This window comes from Neolamprologus brichardi, chromosome 15 (assembly GCF_056152115.1).
Source record: "Neolamprologus brichardi isolate AB-2024 chromosome 15, ASM5615211v1, whole genome shotgun sequence".
NCBI classification, from domain to species: domain Eukaryota; kingdom Metazoa; phylum Chordata; class Actinopteri; order Cichliformes; family Cichlidae; genus Neolamprologus; species Neolamprologus brichardi.
Genome location: NC_142118.1, coordinates 37,642,501 through 37,661,192, shown reverse-complemented (window position 1 = coordinate 37,661,192; position 18,692 = coordinate 37,642,501). Strand labels below are relative to the sequence as shown.

Below are 18,692 nucleotides of genomic sequence, written 5' to 3'. Positions count from 1 at the left end.
AAAACTTTTAAATTCGTCGCTTAAAGCCTTAAAACGTTCAACTCAGCAATGTCTGGATCGGCCAACGTCGTAGCAATGAAGAAAGTGGTCCAACAGTTACGCCTTGAAGCTGGCATTAACAGAGTTAAGGTAACGGTTAAAATTGCTACGTTACTATTGTAGGGCGTGTACTGTTTCTCTGTCGTCTGTTAAAGGAGTCTCCCTTCATTTGAATAGCGATTGTAGTTGTAGTTACACAGCAGTAGCTTGCCTCAACTTTTTCCCAACCACAGGTGTCCCAGGCCGCTGCAGACTTGCAGCAGTTCTGCCTCCAGAACGCCCAACAGGACCCTCTGCTCACCGGCATGTCGTCCAGCAACAACCCCTTCAGACCGCAGAAAGTCTGCTCCTTCCTATAGCACCAACAGGCCGACCCTCCGCCTGTGTGAGTACAGCTGGTTCTCAGGCTGCCTCTTTTTTGTATTTTTGTACGATTAAAATAACCTCAAGTTCTGTGGCGAATCCATAAAGTACGTTTTGATGTTTTGTACGGCCAAGAGACATAACGTTGAGTAATGGCAACAAGTTACGAAACTGAAACCAGTACAAAATGCACTTTCTTAAAAAGTAGCCTAATTTTAAACGATTAACATCAAACGCTTATAATTCAATGGTAGTTTAAAATTAACTCTTCCATAAAATATCTTATTAACTATTTCCAGTCAGCTTATCGAGGCTGCTCAACTGAAAATCATTAGTTACAGTGCTCGGACTCGCACCTTTAATTTCTAGACTTTTCTCACCTGTGAAGTTCAGGTAGAGCTTTAACATCACTCACGTTCAGTTTTTCTAAAATCATTTATAAGCAGGTCAGAGTGGTTTAACTTTGCTTTTACATTTCTGCATTGTTTACATGCTTTGCCGCCTGCTTTATAGGGAAAACAAACTTTTCACACCCTCAGCCTAAATGCTGTGGCCCCTGTAATTTGCCTTTTGTCCCATCTCTCTCTGATTGCCCTGAGCCCCGTTCTGTTAAAAGGGAGTTCTTTATTACCACTGTCGCCAAGTACTTGCTCGTACAGGGTTCGTGTTTTTAGGGTCTTTACCTTACAATATAAATCACCTTGAGACCACTGTTGACGTGAGTTGGTGCTGTATGAATAAAATTTTTGCATTACTAATGATGGTAAACATTTCTGCAGGTGTTGGACATTGTGGTGCTTTGTGGAACGGGGTTTCAGGATCAGGATCCTGCATCATGGACTGGAATCGACTCAGGAGCGTTAGGGAACTTGGGCCAAACGACTGACTTTTTTTTAACTTTTGCCTTTTATCAAATCTAACGTGGAAACCTTTCCAAGCGGTTTTAGCACAAATGCGTCTTAAGCTATTTGCATAGAACTAACCCATACTAACATGTGCCTTTTGAAATGTGTATTTTTCATGCCTGAACAAAAATAAATACCTTTATTCACAACTTAAAGACACAGTAAATGTTTTATTAGAATAACAATATACACACGTATTATCCAAGATGATTTTTGAGAATCCTGTTGAATACAGAAGCATCTGCACTGTGCTCATGTGTTAAATATAAACAATTTGACCACCTCCAGTCACACAATGCACTTTATTCAAAGCTCCTTCTATCAATCGCACAAACCAGTATGGACCAGGTGTATGTTTGCATATATGTGGTCAGAGCAGGTCACATTTTAAGCTTTTAACACACAGGCAACATTTACACAGAATCAGGATGCTGCATGTCTTCTCGGGCATTTCACGGTCCAACAGAAAATGTGTCCAACAATTAGACTCAGCCCTTTGATGTCCATGAGTAGGACAGTCCATGTTATGATAAAGAGTGGAAATTATACTTTTAAGGAAAATTTGAGCTGTTGTTGAAGATTTAACAGTTGCCAGGGCATTGTAAAGTCAATCTCAGCAAGTCCACAAACAGCTGAAGTATCTTGGATGAGATCATTCCCATCTGACCAGGAAAAGATTTTTATTTTCTCAAAGCTGGAACTTTCGTCTGCAGGCTTCCATCTCATGACGCTGAAATCAAAAAAAGATATTTAAGCTTAGTGACAAAAAATTTTTCTTTTAATCTTCCACAATTAAATGTTGAACTAGACTGTAATAACATGACTGGCAAAGTAGAAACTAACAGCAAATAGGTTGCTTAAAGGCAAACGTGCATGTGGCTTGATGACAGTTTTAGTGCAAAAACAACCATCTGCGAGGATGACTCACCTTCATCACCCACTCGTACTCTCCGTACTTTGAGTCAAACGTGCCTTTTTGTAGAGATCGGAGTTTGAGGGTGAAGCGTGGTCCCAGCTCCTGAATACCAACTTTCTTCTCATTCTTGAAGATGTACCTTTCACAGAGATTTATTTAGCCTTCTAAATTTAAGATTTAAAAAAGACGAATGTGTTAGTATAGAAAGTTGAAAAATATTTACCTGTGAAATCTGAAAAAGACGAAGTCTCGCTGGTTGTGGAAGGTGGCGACCTGTCTGCCAACGAAGTGTGGCTCTTGTGGGAAAAGAGCGGCGAACAGACGGCCGATGGTGTGTCCCAAACGAGTGGTGAAGTTGTTGAGGATCACCTCTGGGTAGTGTTCAGTTGGATTTTTGCCTCGTCTCTGCGGGACAAAGAAAAGGAGCCAGATGATCTCACATGACTAAACTTCAAGAAAGCGTGTTTGGAGTAACGTACAGAAGCAAAGAGGAAATACTCCCTCGTTCAGTTTCACCTCTTCAACCTATTAAGTATAAAACATGATAAAAATAACTTCGACTGTACCGGGTTGTAAAGTTATTTTAATATAACCTCAAATGAACAACACATGTCATAATACAATGTGTTGTGTTTTTTTTCTTTTTAAAGAAACCAAAATGCAGAAGCAGTGTGTGAAACTCCGCGTGCTCCACATGATTCAGTGTCTTTTAGCAGCAGTAACATGAGGCATGTATTTCTACACGACTTTATGAGTCTCTCACATCGTTGTGGAGGAGTTCATACTTGTTCAGTCTTTTTCTAACTGGACTGTTTTGGACTTCAAATGTTTTACTAACCGAGGCCTTCAGTCTGAAATGTAGCTTTTGGCGTTTTTGCAGTGAGTCTGAGCGTCGCACAGTCTGACCTTGCAGTGAATTTGCTGCGATGTCACTTTCCTGGGAAGACTTTGAACCGTCCTGAACGTTTCTATTTGTGAATAATCTTTCTCACAGCAGAATGACGGACTTGAATAGTCCTTCCAAAAGTCTTGGGAAGCAACAATTTCTTCTTTAAGGTCACTGTTGATGTGTTTTGGCATTGTGTTAACACACATCTAAATGCTTCTCCTTTTATAGGAGTGCCCACGCTTACTATTGATTAGTTAATCAAGTGCATTTTATCAGCTGCACCTGCCTGCAGGTAAACTTAACCCCTGTACAAACAGTACACGGAGTAATATCACGTGCTGTTCTTCATCTGAGATTGTGGCTACGTCCACACGTACACGGGTATTTTTGAAAACGGAGATTTTCCATTTTCGTTTTAAAAAATAATCCCGTCCACACGTAAAGGCAGAAATGAAGGAAAACGCTGCTAGGAACATGCCAAAGCAGCAGGTGGCACTATATTCCTAACCTGTAGAAATGTTGGCCAATCAGAAGTCTAGAAGCCTCGGTGGGAAAAAGTAAACAAAGCTGGGGCATAGAAGCAGAACCGAGTCGTATGTGTGGAGGGACAGTAACTGTGTGTGTATATGTAAGCATTTAAACACTGCAGAGAGAACAATTAACAGTAACAGTATTGTAGAAATTCATTTCACCGAAACAATAACGTGGCGCACAGTGTGACGTCAAAAAAGGCGCACACCTTTGACGCTGTGTTTTCTGCGTTTTTCTTGTCCACACGTAAATGCAAAAACGGAGTTTTAGAAAATCTCCACCGTGGCCGGAGGTTTTAGAAATCTCCATTTTCAGTGACCGAAAACGCCGTTTACGTGTAGACGAAAGGTGCAAACGCATAGAAAAATCTGCGTTTTCAAAAATACCCGGCACGTGTGGACGTAGCCTGTATCTCCTGCTGAAGACCAGATTAAATTCTTACTATGTCCTGATGTAAAACCTCAGAATTGAAAGAGCGTGTACTTTCCTTTTCACGTGTTTATAGTATAGGTGAGTAAGTAGGATCATTTTGAAAAAGAGTTTGGATTTATCATCTTGCCTTCATCTCCTTGCGTAGTCGAACACTGCTGACTTTGAAGTGTGCAGTCGGCCCGTTAGGTAAGTGACAGAGAACCATGCCATCTTTAATTAATGGTTAAGGATCTCAGCATTAGAAAACAGCTGACTGCATCAAAGATTTCCATGGTTTGTGCAACTTTCATAATTATCAGCAGTATTTGGTCAAAATGAGACTTTTGACCAAAGAAAGAACTGGAGCTTGCACAGCTGCCTTTAAGGATACTGGGCACTTGTCGATCCTCATTGATGACCATGAGATAGGTGAAGTTCCTGGCGACGCACTGCGGTATGATCCTCTTCAGGGCCAAACCTCTTCTGTAGTACACGTGGGCATTTGGGATGACTGTGGCCAGCTGCTCGCAAAACCTCACCGTCCTCTGCAAGACACAAATCAGATGATGTGGCACAAATCACTGTGCGTTCAGCACTTTAGGTGGAAACGCGGTTAGCACCAAGAAGGCTGCCAAACTATTATTAACGACTATGACAGTAAATCCTATTTTAGTGCAGAAATTAAACTGTAACAACAAAACCAGCTTCAAACGCTTAAAAGCTAAAAGTAAGCTTGTAGCTTCTGTTCTGCTCGATTTTGCAACAAAGTCAAGAATATTCAAATATGTAGAGATTTTTAGAAAATTCTTTGTTCTGCTTAATATTCAAATGATCCAAAATTTACCAGCAAATTATATTTTTTCAGATTCTGCATATTTAATGATAAAAGAATAATAGAAATGACTGTAATGACAGCAGGAGCCCTCACCCCTCTGGGTCTGTCTGATGTTGTGATGAGCACTTTAGGATTTGTCAGCCCGTTGAAGTAGGCGGAGAATTCATCAGTTCCCTCGTCAAAAGCAATCTGTATATAACGTACACAAACATAAGCAACTTAATCCAAATTCAGAAATAAAGATAACAATAATCTGATGAAGCCCAGTTCATACCTCCTCATCCTCTGGGTCGACTGTTGTCTCGTCATACACCCTCTGGTTTTCTATTGTTTTGGGGACCTCCTTTGGTGGTGCCTACATTAGGGACAGAATAAAATAAAGTACAAATAATAAATATTGCAGCTGTTGCCTTATTTTATCCTTTCACTGCTGTCTAAGCATAGAAGCCCAGACCTCCCTCTTTCCTGCCATCTCCTCAAATTCATCCAGGGGGACACAGAGGCTTTCCCAAGCCAAAACATAATCTATCCAGCATATCCTGGGTGCGCCCCACAGCCCCTCCCAGTAGGACACGCCTCACCAACTGCTTCCTTTTAATTTGGAGGACTAGTGGCTCTAATCTGAGCCCCTCTTCACCATCAAATCCCCATGACAGCAATTTATTGGTAGAATTAACACATCCATCATAAAATATAGTCATAAGTGAAGAGCAAACAAAGAGAAGACTCACCTTATCACCTAAAGCTTCACGTTCTTTTCTTCTCTTTTTCCTCAGCTGCATCTTTTGCTGAAATACAAATTTAGAAGTTAATAAATCTTCAAGGAGGTTTTCAAAGTTAATAAAGTGATTTATCGATTACTCCTGCTAGAACTGATCTGGATAAGCAGTGATGTTTTAAATAAAATTATAGATGTACCTTTTTCTGTGTGTCACAACTAGTAAACCAGGCCATTTGTTACCTCACATAAAATTTATTGTGATTCCATACAAGTATCATCAGAAGCTGCACCTGATTATAATATAAATAACAGTATTTAAAAAAGGCCTCACAATACTGACACAAAATAAATAGGTAACTAGATATTTACCAGCCTACTCTTAAGTTATTAACATTAACAGGTGTGCTTAATATTTAGGGATGCAATGATTATGGTCCAACTTTAATATCAGCAAATGTTGATCCTAATGATTTTTGTTTGGTTGTTTTTTTCCCTCATAAAGAGAAGAACAAGGCGATCCACCCTGACTATACTTCACTTTAATGAAATATTATTAGTGGTGAGTTAAGCAGCACATAAGGAGTCAGAGTCTAAATAAACTGGACCCAAGCAAAACAGGCAGCCTAACGACAGACGTAACATGTTGACGTTTAATGAAAAAACACGTGCTAAAACGAGACATTGATATTTTTATGTTTATCATTGTATCCTATTGTATTCTCTTACATTAACAGTTCTACTGAAATACTCTGGAGCTTTGCTCGTGTAAAACGGATTCATGCAGTTTTAGCGCACCGCTGTACCTAATGAACTGGCACGCGAGTGTCCCACGTACCGGAAGCTCCCCCCCATTACCAGCCATGACCCAGTATCGGTACCTTTCTCTTCTCCTGCTTGAGTTTCATGAACATGAAGTGTCTTCGCTGTTTATTCTTGATTTCTGACACACTGAAGGCGGGAGGAAAGGCAACAGCCAGCTCGCTCTTCACCATCTTCTTCTCCTCCCCCGCGCTGCCTTCCCCATCAACCTCCGCGCTCTTCTTCTTCGCTTTCTTGCCCTTCTTCCCTTTGCCGTCCTGACTTGTTGAGACCTCTGTAATGTCCATCTTGTATCTGCTGTCTGTTTTGGCTTTTTTCTCACGTGTGTGTACTGGAAGCAGCAGCCCCGTTCGCGTATTCGCTTCCGGTGGGACAGGAAGTGGCCGAATGAAGACTCGGTGAAGAAAAAGTGTGACCTCTAGTGGTGAGGAGGAGACAGAGTCCCACTGTAAAGTAGGGAAATAGAGCAGAACCTAAACACAGCCGTTTTTTGCGATACCACAGCTTTATGTAATGTTCTGTCAGAAACCCTCCTGATCCTCCGACTCCACCCTGCCTACACTCTCTCAGTTTCACCTCTCTTGTGCACTGTCCATGGCTTTTTTTGACCCCGGTTATTCAAACCTCTAGTCCTATCATCTTCACTGTTAACACCCGTCTCTGTCTGGCTTCTACTGGCTATCGCTCCTCTGCTCTCCAGAACATACCCCCACCTCTCCAGGCTTTCATCCACCTACTTCATACTCTCACTGCAGAACACAACGTCGTCTGTGTCATCACAGTCTACAGAGACTCCGGCCTGACCTCATCTGGCCATCCATCCATCCCCACTGCAAACAAGAAGATGCTCAGAGACGATCCCTGACGTAATCCAAACCCATCTGTCACTCCTACCACACACCTCCCCACTGATAGCTATCCTCATACATGTCCTGCACCACCCTTACTTCCTCGTCCAGTATCACACCCTATCATATGCTTTCTACAGATCCACAAAAACATCGCACGGCTCTTTCTACACACTTCTTCCTCAGCACTCTCAAACCAAACATTTAATCTGTAGCTCTCTTTCTCAACATGAAGCCATGCTCCTGTTCCTTAACCTAACTTCAAGAACTCTTTCTCGTATCTTCTGATATGGCTCATGATCTTTATACCTTTGTAGTTGCTACGTCTCCACACATCACTCTTGTTTCTTGGAAAGCTGTTATAAATGACTTGTTGACCTATAATCTGTCAACCATATCTCTCATGAATGATATCAAGTCATTTAGAGCCAGAAAAAAAACCTTCTTCAAAGGAGTTGGAAGCTGTAATCAGTGTAATCTGTAATCTTTTTTATCCAGGTAAAACATCTCATTGAGATTAAAAATGTCTTTTTTCAGGAGTGAACTGGCCAACAAGTCAGGAGAAATCACAAAATATATAAACTCACAATCCTGTAAAGACAGTTTAAGTGTCTAAAAAAGACTGTATTGATTTTTTTTGTTAGAGCAGGTAGAAAAAATAAATAATAACATACTCTGCTATGTTTTTCTGCTTCTTTAAATAAACCCATACATTCATAGATAACAATAATTATATTTTAGCATCAGAAATATAATTTCAGTTAAAGATCTAGCTCATAGTTAATCATTACAGGAACATAAAAATGTTTTTGTAATTACAAAAACTCTTAATTTAGGGAAGCTGTGGCATAAAGCTTACATTAGGTGGGGGCACAAATAAAAACTGCTGCAAATGCCAGATATGGCTCGATGGCACGCCAGTAAATGAGGGCATCTAAACTGAAAGCTCAAAACTGGTGAAATGACAGTGAAACGGTGCCTGTTCATATCAGTGATGAAGGTCTAACCATCACCTTCAGGACTAAAGGAGGAAGAGGAGGCTGTGATCATTTGACAGCTTGAATACAATAAACAACACGAGTTTATCTGCAGGAACCACAGACGTGATCATTAACACATCAGCACTTTTCATTTGAGTATTTTTTTAGTGTTTCGCAGTTAAAACGAGTGAACACAAAGTTGCATTTATGAGGAATAATATTATATTTGTGATTCAACAAATACAATATTACAATATTTGTCCTACATCTTTAATCACCTGCCTAAAAATTGAGATTATACTGTGTGGATATAATAGCACAGTTTATAATAATTACAGTGATGTAGGTCTTTAAAATTACGCATGATAGTGTGACATGTAGTGTGAACAGGAAGCTGTGGTGTGGGCAAGGACTGATCATTTTATTTTAAAAAGCCACTTCCTGGAGTGTTAACATCAAAAACTGCAATTAAGACACTTTATGGTAAACTTTAGAAATAAGAACTTCCATCATTTTTGTCAGTTTTTGCACTGTTACCAAAAAGAAATGTTTTTCTTTTGTTCACCTCAACTCCAACGACAACGTGTTTTGCATTTAACACACCGCATCACAAAAATGAACAAGCTGGAAAGATTCTGGAAATTAATCTACAGGTGCAACATTTTGGTGCCACAGAAACAGCAGAAAGCTGAAAACCTGTTGCAAGCAGACGCTGCAAAGAGGACAAGAACTGCATTTTTACACAGGAGGCGAGTGGAAGTTGCTCAGTGTCAAAAACCAAAAAATATAAATGAAAAATAGGAAACAGACATGCACAGACAAACAAAGCCACAAACACCGTACTATCTGTCCTTCCACTGAACGTCAACATGCAGGGTTCAGGGTGTACAAAAGGCTTTTCAATGTGTGGAGCTGCAGCGAGAACTCGGTTTGCACAGCTGGCAATAAGTTCCAAGTGAGCGTTAAATCATTCACATTTAATTTATTTAGTTTGAAGTCACAGTGCACGGAGGACACTGCAGAGGAGGTGGAAACTGTTTTTCTACCAGATACAGAAGTTTGTGTAATAAAATCAAGTTTTTAATAGTCCATCGATTTTTCTTAATAATGATAATGCCCTTATTTACATAGCACCTATCAAAACAAAGTTACAAAGCGCCTCACAGGACATGATAGGAAATAAAAACAAAACTTAATAAGAGATTAAAAAAATGAAACAACATGATCAAGACATTTAAAAACTCTGATTGCTGCATTTTGGTCCAGTTGTGCGAACAATGCAGAGACAACAGCAGGCACGCTGTAACCATCTCTGGATTTCTTTTAGAAACAAACTGAACCTGAAGCTGCACGAGTCAAGTCTGGACAGCTGAGCTGATGTGCTCATTTAAACTGAGATTTTTATAATATCGGTCCAACACTCGGGTTGTTCCTTCACAGCTCTCGTCTACCAACAGTAGAGGGTGGATCTTTACATGGTTCAAAATTGTGTATCAGTCTATAGAAAGCCATCCCAACCACTCTGTCATTAGTGCATATTGCTCCTCCACCTCTTTTCATCTGACTCTCCTCTCGGTTCATATCAGCGATGCAGATCCAGTCACCGTCTGCCGTCACGCACCACTTTGAGTGATCCACAGTATCACTGAAGGCCCTCCTGTTTGGAAGCTTCACTTCTTTCACGTTGTACACATGGTTAGGGATGCTTCTACTGCAGTTAGAAGGCAGACCGCGATTGTGGTGCATCTTTCCCCAGCTCTTAACATACAGATTCCCCCTGATGTTTTTTGTAACAAGACCAGAGTAAAGATCTGCAATAGTATGAAAAACAACACTATTAAGAGTGCGCTCTACTGTGGAGAGCACAGTGTGTTTACTGTCAATCTACATGCTCTTATGTTTGTGATCAATACAACATGAATTCATCCTGAAATATGTCTTCTTTCTGAAAACACTCACCATCACCAAAGCGTGTGTATTTTGCAAAGCTGATGAAGTTACGGCCGCTTGAAGAAGTCAGCGTCGCCTGACTAAACCAGGGTTCCTTTCTCGGGTAGCAGTCTCGCTGTGCCACACATCGGAGCTCATTGGGAAAGGTTGTTGGGATTTCAGAGTCATACGAATAAGCATGGATGTACTTGAGCTGCACTCCTAAGAATTCAGATACAAGTTGTTAAAGTGCACTTTCACTAGTTCTGTGAATCTGATTTGAGCTGTTTACCTATTTCTTTGAACTGCTTATACGGGTAAGTCACGCACATAAATGCTTGAGCGTTTGCATTTCCGTTATCAGGCCAGAAGGCTTTACTGCGATATGTTGGAAATTTGGGTGTGCTGTGTGAAAGCCAAACTCCAGACGCTTTGTCCAACAACACAACTCCTGTAGAAAGTCAGAAACACAAACTGAGCTTTGCTACATTTGGGTCTTTCAGACAGAGGACGCCATCAGCTGAGACAATGTTGTGCCCACCTTTACTGTGACCGAACGATGGAGGAGCGACATACGGCTTTGGAGGCTGGTCACTGTAGAGCATGTATCCAAAGCCTTCGATCTGGATAGACGAGCAACACCACAACAACTCTGAAATGGTATTCGGATTATACACTGTGCCATGCTAATGAGACACATATCCTATAATACCTCACCTTTCTGTCATAGAAGTCAAAAAGAGGTTTCAGGGTGTTTGCAAGAGCGCCAGAATCACTGTTGATGTTCTCTTGGCTGAGCATCCATCCGTTGGTCCTCTCATCCATGTAAAAGTACGACAATCCAAGTTTATCCTCATTGGGACGCTTGTACAAAATATACCTAAAGAATGTAGATAAAGATGTTTTCTTATGCATTTACATTAAACCAATTGGAAGAAATTCAAAATGTCTACAAACCAGTCAACTTCGTCTCCTCTGTCATTCCTGCATTTTACCGCCGAGTCACACCCCTGGAAAAGGATCCCAACACTCAAGAGGAATCCCATCACACTGGTCTGAAACAGTCAAACATAACCGCTGCTAGAACCACAAAAACAGGAGGCTGTCTGCATTCAACAACGCCGTCACAACGCAGAAGGTCTTTAATACATCCATCCATTCGCTTCCACTTCTCCTTTTCAGGGTTGCGGGGGGCGCTGGAGCCTATCCCAGCTGCCATAGGGCGAGAGGCGGGGTACACCCTGGACAGGTCGCCAGTCTGTCGCAGGGCCAACACACAGAGACAGACAACCATTCACACTCTCATTCACTCGCACATTCACACCTAGTGGCCATTTGGATTATCCAATTAACCTGTCCCCACAAGCTGCATGTCTTTGGACGGTGGGAGGAAGCCGGAGTACCCGGAGGGAACCAACACAAACACGGGGAGAACATGCAAACTCCACACAGAAAGACCCCGGCCTGATGGTGGAATTGAACTCAGGACCTTCTTGCTGTGCGGCAACAGTGCTAACCATCGTGCCACTCTCTTTAATACAGTGTAACATAATTAAAGCCACCAGTGAACCTGCAGCTTCTGTTTAAACATTGATAAACTTTATCTGACTGACATAAACTTGTGTCAGTTACGTCTTTACTTCTGCAAATCCTGCAAGCTCCTTTAGACAGACGACTTAAGTTGCACCACTTACCACACGTGTAACACGTCTCTGCTCATTTACCAAACACAGCCTCTCAGCATGGCAGCCTATGAAGTTACAAATTTTCCATTTCTCCTTCTGACATTTCAGTTCATCACAGCGGCAATACAACTCAAGATCTACCTCAATCATTCAGTCTCGAGTAACACAATATAGACTCTAAACATCTCTAAATATGATCAGGCTTTACAGCTTATCTGGAAAACTTGTCATCACGTGACCTCATCTGTGCGCACTTTCTCTTTCTTATTGTAGCTATATGTTGGATGCTATAAGTAAAGATCCTTGATGTAAACAATCTGTAAGTGTGTAAGACTTTTGCATTTCTGTCAAGCCACTTCCTCAGCTTACAAGAGGTCAGTCGTCCACTACTGAAACATATATTTGCAAGTCAAACACACCATGGACATTGTATTGTAATGCCAATAATGCCGAATCATGCAGCAATATAAAATAGTTTGTTGCATTTTATAATAGCATGCTTATTGGTGGGTGTAATCTAGGGTCATGATAAATGCATCAATACTAGTTTCATGTGTTAATATTCTGCTCACATTGTGTTTGATAAGCTATGACACACTGTACTCATGTACTGTATTTTCATACACAGGATAACTATGCATTTACTTTGTGTTCAGTCTGTTTATGTCAATAGATCCTCTCAGTATTATGCAACACACCCGGGTCAGTTGTTATTATTTGTAGAATATATTTTGAAATATGTAAACATTTACTTACATATCTATTTGTTTCCATTTTCCTTCTCGGTGAGCTTTAGATGTGTTTCACAAAGCTGCTTTGTCACATCTACTGCAAACTGAAACCCATATCTGCATTCGATGTGTCAGCAACAACTTCCTTGTTGCTCAAAGTGTCACCATAGATCTTCCTTTTTTGTTTGTTACAATGTTGCCATGCCTGTTTTGACCAGGTGACGCTGTCACGAGGCTTTGTGCCGTTTGAGCCCTGCATGTTCCAGTTTGACTTGCTTTTTAAAAGAATATATATGTGACTTTGTTTTTCTTATGTTTCTGAGAAAGTGTAGTCATTGTGAAACTGATGCATGGTTTAGCACAATCTCAATTACTGCACCCAACTGCACCCACATGGCAACATTTTAAGCATCCAGATCCTCAATCAGTAAAATTGTTTGCTGCGCTCTTAGAACCAGTTCTCTCATGCACATCGTGTATATGTAGAAATATATCAGAGTCAGGTGAAAAAGAAAGTTCAGTTCAAGTAAAAAACGGACTTTGACCCTCAGCTTGTCTTATTGTTATATAAATACAATTTGAGATGAACAAGAACATTTTTTATTGAACTAAAACAAAACCAGAACTCGGAAACAGCGTGCAAAAAAGATTAATTCTCCACCTTTACCAGCAATAAGTTGACATAATCATTTTCTGTATGACTTTATCAGTCTTTCACGTCACTGTGGAGTCATTTTAACCCACTTTTCTTTACAACATTGCCTCAGTTCATTGAGGTTTGCGGGCATTTCTGCACAGCTTTCTCAAAGCCACAGTATTTCAGTCAGGTTGACTGCCTGGATTGAGATTTGGCCACCGTGATTTATTTATTTATTTTTTACACTCATTCTGTTCTTGATTTGCTGTTTTAAATATGGTTGTTGTCCTGTTGCATCACCTGATCTCAACCTAGTCCGAGCTGTCAGGCAGACGACCTCAGAAAAGACTTCATCGTCCACTCGGTGACTGGAAGAAGCCCAGATCCTGTCATCACCTGTCTACCTCCATGCTTGATAGGTGACATGATCTGTTTGCGCTGATATGCTATGTTTGGTTTTTGCCAAAAATGGCGCTGTGCATTATGGACAAACATGTCCACTTTGGCCTTGTCTGTCCAAAGGACACTGTTCTAGAAGTCTTGTGGTTTATTCAGAGGCAACATTGTAAAGCTAAGCTGTTCGATTAAGAGAGAAAAGACTTTCTCCTGGCAACCCTTCCAAACAAGCCTGTTCAGTCTTTTTCTAAGCAAGAAAACGACTGAATGTATAACTTGTATTCATGGCTTGCTGAGCAAGTACGGCTTGTTTTCTAACTGTGCTCCCATGAACTTTAAAAACCTCCCATGCTAACCGAGGCCTGTAGAGCAGGAGATGTCGCTCACGAGTGTTTTGCAGTTCCCTGCGCACTGAACAGTCTGACCTGAATTTACTTCGATATCCACTGTTGGGAAGATTGTCAACTGTATACTGTATAATTTCTTATATCTCTTCCCAGATTGATGAGCAGAAACATTTGCTTCTCTATCATTGCTGATGTTTTCTTTCTTGCCATTATGTTACCTGATCTTACCTTCTTAACTCCCATGAAAGCATTGAGAGCATACTGAGTTCTTCATTTGCTGTTTCTGCATTTTGACTTAGTTTTCTTCACCTTTGTTCATTTGACACTGTATTAACTTCATTTTAAGACCTGCTGAGGACCAGCTGTGTTTTTTTAAATATGCCCCTGATAAACAAAACCTTGTTGTTGAAAGAGCCTGTACTCTCCTTTTCTCACGACTGTGTATAATACATATTACTTATTGCACTTTACTGGATTTTAGCTGTACTCTTTCTTCTCAGCTGCCTGCTCTAGTTTCCATGAGTAGTATCAAATTGTAGATAGTCGGAAAATCATTTGAATGATCATTTGAAGTATGAGTCCACTGGTCTGGCCAGTAGGTGGCACTATTTACCCCAAACACTAAACGCACACACAGTCACAGGCCAAGTGCCTCTTCAGCGGAAACAGAAACTGAACAAACATGATGATGACTACTCCAGAGGCACCAAATAAAATAAAATAGACTTGATTAGACTACATGTACCTTAGTCTCACTGAGCAGTAGACCAGATTTTAATGTTGTCAGTCTTTATTATGTTGCACATCATACTACAACATATGGTTCCATATATTTATTGCAGAACTTATAAAACTTAAAAACAACTTCAAATATGTAGCATCATAACACAAGAGCACACACTGTGCTAAAATAATATGAATACAAACACCCAAAGATTCAAAAGAAAATGACAAAACCTTTCATCTGTAGCACTAATAGTGTTATAGTTTCATCTCTGCTGGATGAAAGGAAGCGACAGATCAATGATTTTGTCTCTTGCTCCTTTTGTAAAGGAACAAGACATTGTGCAGACATTGTGCAGACATGGTTGTTTAAACACACAGCCGCTGACATCTCCTGAAACAATGTGCGGCTGTGATCTACAGTCTTACTAACCTTATTTCTGTTTTGTTTTATTGAATTGAAAGTATTATTTTTTTAATCTATTTATACTTGTGGGCTGCTGCTTCCATACAGCTGCTTTAACTCAACCAAAGATGGATAACTAAGTTTATCCACCACATAATTAACATGCAGTCACTGCTATTTTTCAAAAGCTTATTCACCAGTTTAAATTGTAAATACATTATTATTGGTCGCAGCAGATGGCCCCGCCCCTCCCTGAGCCTGGTTCTGCTGGAGGTTTCTTCCTGTTAAAAGGGAGTTTTTCCTTCCCACTGTCGCCAAAGTGCTGCTCATAGGGGGTCATATGATTGTTGGGTTCTTCTCTGTATGTGTTGTTGTGGGGTCGACCTTACAATATAAAGCACCTTCGGGTGACTGTTGTTGTGATTTGGAGCTGTATATATAAAATTGAATTAAATTATACACATACATTATTATATGTGAGTCTTTATGTTACTTCTACATAGCAGCCAACCCTGGAGACAGAAGCATAGTGTCTCGCTCTGCCACTGTCAGCCAGCGTCACACTGATTCTTAATCAATTAGCAGTGAATGTACCAATCCACCACCTGCCTGAAGGCCTTATAAATCAAAGGGTTGGAGGAACAGATCAGACCACCACCTCGCCACAGCTGGCCCATCTCTCTGTTCAGGTCTCCCAGGCAGGTCACCTGGTCCTCATAAAGTCGTGACACGCACCACTTTGAGTGGTCGTCGTACGAATAAAACAGGATTGATCTGGGAAGCTGGATTTTCTTAATGTTCATGGTGTGTTTGGCCAGCGAGCAGTTGGAGGGCAGGTCGTGACCTTGTCTCTGCCAGGACTCCACTAAAAGGTCGGCGCCCAGTTCCTGAGCCACCCAGCCTGTGTAGATATCTGAATGAAACAGAAAAACATGTCAGGTACTAGAGTAGTCTGTACTCGAATCATTGTGTTAAATGAAACATATGATGTTTTTATACCATTAAATACCATTTTTCAAGTTGTTTTGGCAATTTGCCAAATGACATGAGAATAAAGGAAACGCAGACATGATAAGCTCACACTTCCTTTTGCATTATGTATGATTATGGTAAAATAAATGTGAGCTCTGTGTTGTTTTCATGCATAAATAAACCTTTGTGTGGATAATTATTCTCTCTAAGTAATAAAAATATACATATACACAAACTGAGAAACAAAACACTGCATGTAACTATTCATACTAGGATCCAAAAGTCAAAGCAGCTGTGAGTATAGTTTGAAAGCGCGGTTGGGAGGTGATAATGCACGTCACTGTGCAGAGACGATAGCGTGTCTGCGCCTGATAATCAGTGACTGTGGTCAACGCGTGAAATGTGCAAACATGGGGGCTACAGGAAATAGATATGTAAGTAAATGTTTACATATTTCAAAATATATTCTACAGCGGGCTACAGGAAAGAAGTCTGCTCTTCTAAGATTGTACATGATGAGCAAGTAAATGCCTAAAAGTCAAAAAGGGCATGCGGGGTATCTTACCATCCACAAAGTTTTCAGATTTAGCAAAACTGACAAACTTTTCCCCTCCAGCTGAAAAAAGCTGCTCCATTCTCTTATTGGAGGACAGCTGTGGTTTGGAGTCGGCACATAACTGGGCCAGCTGTGGCAGGTCAGCCGAGAAAGCAGCAGGAACAGAGCAGTTATAGAAACGTGGGTAAAGGTAGACCAACTGCTTTGCTGGAGATTGAAGAGGAGAGAAACAAAAGATGATGTATATTAGATGGTCGTATAGCGAGAGGATTCCTTACAGGATTGAACATTTACAATAATGACACTGATGTTGATTCTTTACTGTTAGTCTCATCAAGTTTATTAATTAAATTCTTGGCAAATATCAAATTTTCGCATTCAAGGGTTTTTATATAGCAGATATTACATTTAGCTAAATTAAATGTCCTCCAGTCTTTCTTTGTAAGCTTTGTTGACACATTAACTTAGTTGGTAAAATGTGAAAAAATTGATTATTAATAAAAAACATAGTAATTCAAATAAAACACTATTATCCTGAAACTGTTATGATCACCACAGAAACACAGAATAATTGCGAGTAGCTGAACACGTGTGAGGAAATCCCCTAAAGTTTCCCTTCAGACACGCTTCAAACAATTTCACAGGTTCATTATAATACTTGTGTGCAATGTGGGGTTTCCAAACAAAAGAAACAAATCACCTTATTAATAACCTTAAAATTTCATTTTACACATTTGCTCAGTGAGAAATCCAGAAAAAGCAGAGCAGCATAAAAACTCCAAATAATTTAAAACTCTGCGCACATTTAAAATGATTTTTGAATCTATATGTACCGTTAAATATGTATGTATATATATGTACCGTTAAATGGGGAGACGTGTATAAAACTGCCTGTAATTCAACAATTGAACAAATAGTTCATCACCTTGAATTAAAGCTGAAAGTCTGGATTTCACTCACATCTTGATTCAAATACATCGTGATCGTGAACGGAGGCAAAATTACAAAAATTCTCTTATTGTCCAAATGTTTATGGACCTAACTGTATGTATGCATGTAAAAGAAAAAAGCTGATGATTGCTTTGCATTAAACCAGGGGTGCTGAATATAAGGCTCGGGGTCCAGAATCGGCCCAGCCGAGTCCGGCCCACCATTAGGCTGTGGAACATGTGAAGGAGTGCATCATTTTGAACATTTAACAGGATTTCCTGTTGGTAAAGAATCTCTCTCATTCATACGACACCAAAGTAATTAAGTAATAGATCAACTATTAAAAGTTTTTTTTACATATTTTTTCAGTGGGTTCACAGAAAAAAGAACATTTTCTTTGAATTAATGAAAACTTTATATGTTGTAATTGTGGACCAGTTTGGGCAATGAACTCCCAGAATCAGTTTCACTGGTCCGGCCGGCTTTCTATCAAACAGAATATTAAATGCAGTAAGTCTGACGATTGTATGCCGAGCTCTGTGCTTCATGAGAGCTCACCTATATGAAGAAACTGTTGGTACTGGTAGGTCACACACAGTGCAGTCTGGCCATTGACTTTGCCAGAGGACGGGTATAGGTACCCTTTCTCGGGGAAGGAAGGGAAATGGGGAATGCTGTGCGACAGCCAGAAACCTTGAGCGCGGTCAAAGAGCAGTGCCCCTGCAGGACACACAAACATACGAAAGTTGGAATGATTACACACAGATACATGCGAACAGCACGCAGATGCAGAAAGATTTCCATCAGTTGTGTTGCTGATAAGACTCAAATGTGCAGTTGGAGCTATCGGACAGATGGTCTTTGCCCGTTTCCTCCCCCTACAGCACCCTATTGCAGGCAGAGGAAACACAAACCCTATTGATTTTTTCTTTTTCCAAAGCTTGACTAGCAGTTTGGAAATGCATCTGCCAGCAACTGTCACAGACACAAAACATGCTGTAACCTGCACCGTTGCATGGAGAACAGTTGTGCACTTGTACATGTAACATAGTGTGGCTACATATATACACAATAACTACCTTAATTTAATATAACAGGTTCTTAAATTTGTCAAACTACCACA

General features: G+C 40.4%; 4 protein-coding genes across 4 annotated transcripts in view; 1 reads left to right on the top strand and 3 right to left on the bottom strand.

Annotated features, from left to right (window-relative positions):
* The first annotated feature begins 32 nt into the window (after window positions 1-32).
* Window positions 33-1,476, top strand: LOC102780509 (guanine nucleotide-binding protein G(I)/G(S)/G(O) subunit gamma-5). Its single transcript, XM_006791939.3, has 3 exons — window positions 33-129; window positions 273-424; window positions 1,182-1,476. The coding sequence occupies exons 1-2, from the start codon at window positions 49-51 to the stop codon at window positions 396-398; spliced, it is 207 nt and encodes a 68-aa protein (XP_006792002.1). The 5' UTR covers window positions 33-48; the 3' UTR covers window positions 399-424; window positions 1,182-1,476.
* On the bottom strand, window positions 1,458-6,798 carry rpf1 (ribosome production factor 1 homolog). Its single transcript, XM_087852831.1, has 9 exons — window positions 6,489-6,798; window positions 5,621-5,677; window positions 5,164-5,244; window positions 4,983-5,078; window positions 4,446-4,599; window positions 4,203-4,285; window positions 2,447-2,628; window positions 2,236-2,362; window positions 1,458-2,037 (listed from the first exon to the last, which is right to left on the bottom strand). The coding sequence occupies exons 1-9, from the start codon at window positions 6,714-6,716 to the stop codon at window positions 1,996-1,998; spliced, it is 1,050 nt and encodes a 349-aa protein (XP_087708957.1). The 5' UTR covers window positions 6,717-6,798; the 3' UTR covers window positions 1,458-1,995.
* A 1,909-nt stretch (window positions 6,799-8,707) lies between these two features.
* On the bottom strand, window positions 8,708-12,762 carry LOC102781069 (deoxyribonuclease-2-alpha-like). Its single transcript, XM_087852418.1, has 7 exons — window positions 12,628-12,762; window positions 11,144-11,241; window positions 10,904-11,066; window positions 10,728-10,809; window positions 10,479-10,637; window positions 10,217-10,408; window positions 8,708-10,068 (listed from the first exon to the last, which is right to left on the bottom strand). The coding sequence occupies exons 1-7, from the start codon at window positions 12,643-12,645 to the stop codon at window positions 9,692-9,694; spliced, it is 1,089 nt and encodes a 362-aa protein (XP_087708544.1). The 5' UTR covers window positions 12,646-12,762; the 3' UTR covers window positions 8,708-9,691.
* A 1,992-nt stretch (window positions 12,763-14,754) lies between these two features.
* The window catches only part of dnase2b (deoxyribonuclease II beta), a 5,289-nt gene continuing 1,351 nt past the window's right edge, over window positions 14,755-18,692 (bottom strand). Inside the window, exons 4-6 of the mRNA XM_087852417.1 lie at window positions 18,128-18,289; window positions 16,649-16,846; window positions 14,755-16,024 (exon numbers count right to left, since the gene is read on the bottom strand). Of these exons, the coding sequence (XP_087708543.1) occupies window positions 15,690-16,024; window positions 16,649-16,846; window positions 18,128-18,289 (695 nt within the window). The 3' untranslated portion in view covers window positions 14,755-15,689. The remainder of the gene's footprint in view (window positions 16,025-16,648; window positions 16,847-18,127; window positions 18,290-18,692) is intronic.

Coding starts and splice junctions, on each gene's coding strand:
- rpf1 (XM_087852831.1), bottom strand. CDS start 6,716: ATGGACATTACAGAGGTCTCAACAAGTCAGGACGGCAAAGGGAAGAAG. Junction 5,245..5,620: donor GTGAAGCTTTAGGTGATAAG/GTGAGTCTTCTC, acceptor TCCCTAATGTAG/GCACCACCAAAGGAGGTCCC. Junction 5,079..5,163: donor TCGACCCAGAGGATGAGGAG/GTATGAACTGGG, acceptor CGTTATATACAG/ATTGCTTTTGACGAGGGAAC.
- LOC102780509 (XM_006791939.3), top strand. CDS start 49: ATGTCTGGATCGGCCAACGTCGTAGCAATGAAGAAAGTGGTCCAACAG. Junction 130..272: donor CTGGCATTAACAGAGTTAAG/GTAACGGTTAAA, acceptor TCCCAACCACAG/GTGTCCCAGGCCGCTGCAGA.
- LOC102781069 (XM_087852418.1), bottom strand. Junction 10,638..10,727: donor ATCGTTCGGTCACAGTAAAG/GTGGGCACAACA, acceptor GACTTTCTACAG/GAGTTGTGTTGTTGGACAAA. Junction 10,069..10,216: donor ATACACACGCTTTGGTGATG/GTGAGTGTTTTC, acceptor ATACTATTGCAG/ATCTTTACTCTGGTCTTGTT.